General features: G+C 36.8%; 1 protein-coding gene across 2 annotated transcripts; it reads right to left on the reverse strand.

The window, feature by feature from the left end:
- Positions 1 to 388: 388 nt before the first annotated feature.
- On the reverse strand, positions 389 to 1783 carry LOC121980253 (transcription factor bHLH93-like). 2 transcript variants are annotated; one of them, XM_042532230.1, is made up of 4 exons: positions 1200 to 1783; positions 967 to 1110; positions 727 to 894; positions 389 to 658 (listed from the first exon to the last, which is right to left on the reverse strand). In XM_042532230.1, the coding sequence occupies exons 1-4, from the start codon at positions 1659 to 1661 to the stop codon at positions 638 to 640; spliced, it is 795 nt and encodes a 264-aa protein (XP_042388164.1). In that variant the 5' UTR covers positions 1662 to 1783; the 3' UTR covers positions 389 to 637. The 2 variants fall into 2 exon arrangements, with proteins under 2 accessions (XP_042388164.1, XP_042388163.1); XM_042532229.1 differs by having other exon boundaries at positions 389 to 637; positions 1200 to 1780.
- Between the last annotated feature and the right edge of the window lie 1456 nt (positions 1784 to 3239).

The following is a 3239-nucleotide window of genomic DNA, read 5'->3' on the forward strand; positions in this document are numbered from 1 at the left end:
TTTTCTACTTTGAGCTGAGGAGCTAATAAAGTCTTCCCCCACAATCATTAAGTTATGTCTCAAATTTACCAGTAAACATTTCATATTTAGAACTGGCATATAAAAGAACATCCAGCAGAGATAAAACAGATGCGTCATAGAAATATTTATATAAGAGCATTTTTAACAGAGATGGCCACCACACCGTAAAAAGTATACTTCTCTCAAATCCTTGAATGGCGAGGATTTTGATTTGATGAAAAGGAGAAAATTTTAATAGAGTAAAAATATATTATAACAGAAGCCTGGAATTAAGGTTATCCACGTTTAGGGTGCTAACTTCTAGTACTAGTAGCATGTCATCTTTGATTATTATACACATGCTGGAAATGGTCGGAAGCCCAACTTATTTCACAACAAAGACAAATTATATTCCTCGAGATTAAAAATTCAATAAAATTTCCATGATCTTAAGGACTCTGCATTACATTAATTAACCCTCGTTAACACATTGAAGCAGATGAACTTCCATAAATTCGACCAACAGGGTAAACGTTTCTTTGGTTCATCTCTACAGGCATCTTTCTCCGTATCCTGCATTTTTGAAGAGTGCCTGCTTGATGTCTTCAGCGCCATTAACTGTCCTCTGACCCGTCTCCTACAAGCTCGACCCGATCACCTCGTGAAATCAAGGACCAATAGGATAAAAGTTTAGCTTAATGTATCAACTGCATGATGGAAAGGTACCTCGGAGCAAGATGCCTGCATTCCGAAGTCATTGAAGCAACTCAGCACACACTGTTGGATCTCCAGTCCAAGCACTTCCAGGGTGCTCAGCGTCGACAGCAGGAGGCCTGGCTTGGCGGCGCAGCAGATTCCAATCCGTGTATCGTTGGCTCTTCTTTCCACCTCGAACTAGAAGATTATTAGTTCATAGAATCCATCGACATCAAAACCAAAAGGATGCAGTTTTAGAGAGAGACTCACCGAAACCTCTCTCGAGTTTAAGGTGCTCGGTAGATTGGCTTGCTCCGGTGTGAGATCGATCTCTTCTCGCAAGCGCTTGAGCTTATCGAGCAGCTCCTTCACGTAATCGACGGTGTCGCCGAGAATGGACGTCCTGTCCATCTGCTGAATAGCGTACATTTGTTTTTCATGGGCATTTTATCGAACATTTGAGGGGCGTCTGGGTAAAATTAAACTAAGAAAAAGCACTCCACCTTGCTAATCCTAGGGACGATAGATCTGAGCATCGAGAGCCGGTCATTGAGCCTCTTCCTCCTCCGCCGCTCCGCCATTAAATTCTTCGACGGCACACCTTCGAACTTCTTCTTCTTCGCCTTCCTCAGCCCGAACTCCGAAGGCGGCACCTCCAACTTGCACGCGCTCTTGCCGAGCTCGGCGCCATCGAGCGCCGACCGGACGGAGGAGGAGGAGTGCTGGACCTCCGGGGCGCGAGAATACCCAGAGTCGGTCGGGCAGTGGACGTCTCTGAAGTAGCCATACTGGCAGCCGGCGTCCACCGACACACCGGCACAGGGCGGGAGGATCGCGGCGGCGCTCTGAGGGAAACAGTCAAAGGCGGTGGTGTCTATTTGAGCAGGCTCGAAGAAGGTGCCTTCCCATGGATCGCTGCGGAAGGAGAGCAGCTCGTCGAAGAAGCTCTGCTCGTCAGGCTCCATGGCGTTCTCGCTAGTCCCATCCCAACGGCTGCCGCTGTTGTTTATATAAAGCGAGAAGGACCAGGACGAAGGTGGGAGGAATAAGAGTCCTCCCAATAAATGCTCATCTCGCTCTATCCAATAGGTTACGTTGGAACAGGCCCGGCTTAAGGCATATGCCTAGCGCCCCAATTTTATTGGGGCCTACTAATATCAAAAAAAAATTTTTGATAAATTTAATACTGAAAATTTAATTCACTGCCATAAGAGCAAATTTTTTCTGCCATAACAGCTAATAACAGCTGTTAAAATTGTGACTCTTGGTTATCCATGTACAAGAGTCCACAACAACTAATTCTAATGTATACATTCATTATAATTCCTATTATATCTTCTTTTATAATCCTATATACAGCTCTACTGAATTTTAATTTTTTACACCACTCTGATATTCTCATTCATTTTCTCAAGTTTCATTCAATATATTTTTTTATTCCTCGTCGCCTCGTCAGTAGTTCTCTCAATTTCAGAAGACGTTCTTCGCCTTCTTCAATAGTTCAGTAATATTTTTTTCGATCTTTTTTTCTTTTCTTGAAATGATTTTATTGTTCTACATAAATAATAAATTATAGACGAAATGGACTCAAATATCGTTGGAAAAATAGATTATTTGTAATTATATGAAATTTTGTCTTCCCATTTTTTCTTTTTTGTTGCAAGCAAATTACTACAATCACAAATCTGATTTATGCATTTAAAAAATCAAAAAAAATATGATTTATAGATTTTTAATACTCTTTATGTGTACTTATCTGATTTATTATATACTTGTTTTGTGCCGTTCATTATTAACTACTTAAATTAATTAAAATTTAATATTTTATATTTTCTTATTATATTTGTGCAGGTAATAGTCAAAGTTTAAAATATCATCGAATTAAAATTACACGGTGTAAATCTACGTAATTTTATTTTGATAAAATTGTAGGAACTTATATTTTCTTTTTTATTATTAGTTTAATATAAATATGTCTTTGAAAAAATATGATTCTGGATATATAAAACGTATGAAAAAAAAGAAAAATATAAGAATTTATTCAATCTCAAAAAAGGTGCACTTGATAGATTTTTTATTAATAATCAAAATCAAAACTCAGAAAATAATACAATTGAAAATTTAAATGAAAAACTAATTGAATTTCTACCCGAAGATAATACTTTAGGACAAAAATAAATTGATCAAGAACTTTCTAACGAAGATAATTTTAATTTTTTTATATGACGTAGACAAGTTAAAATTGCTTGATGATGAGTTTTTAAAAATAAAATGTTTAAATCTAGAAAACTTTTTAATACACAAGTTATCTGATATTGATGGTTTAGATTTTTTTTAGAGTTACAAGTTTTAAAAGAAATAATAAATCCAGAATTAAAAACTGCACTTGAGGTATTAAACCTTATAAAAAATTAAATTTTTTTCCTAATGCATGGATAGCTTATAGAATATTATTAACTACATCTGTTAGTGTCGCTTCTGCAGAAAGAAGTTTTTCAAAATTAAAATTAATAAAGTCTTATATACGTTTAACAATGTTTCAA

Source organism: Zingiber officinale, chromosome 5A (assembly GCF_018446385.1).
Source record: "Zingiber officinale cultivar Zhangliang chromosome 5A, Zo_v1.1, whole genome shotgun sequence".
Lineage (NCBI taxonomy): Eukaryota > Viridiplantae > Streptophyta > Magnoliopsida > Zingiberales > Zingiberaceae > Zingiber > Zingiber officinale.

What these genes read in the sequence shown, in the direction of transcription:
- LOC121980253 (XM_042532229.1), bottom strand. Translation starts at nt 1,661, where the DNA reads ATGGAGCCTGACGAGCAGAGCTTCTTCGACGAGCTGCTCTCCTTCCGC. An exon ending in TCGTCCCTAGGATTAGCAAG is followed by an intron (nt 1,111 to 1,199) that starts GTGGAGTGCTTT and finishes TACGCTATTCAG; the next exon opens with CAGATGGACAGGACGTCCAT. An exon ending in TGCAGGCATCTTGCTCCGAG is followed by an intron (nt 638 to 726) that starts GTACCTTTCCAT and finishes TCGAGCTTGTAG; the next exon opens with GAGACGGGTCAGAGGACAGT.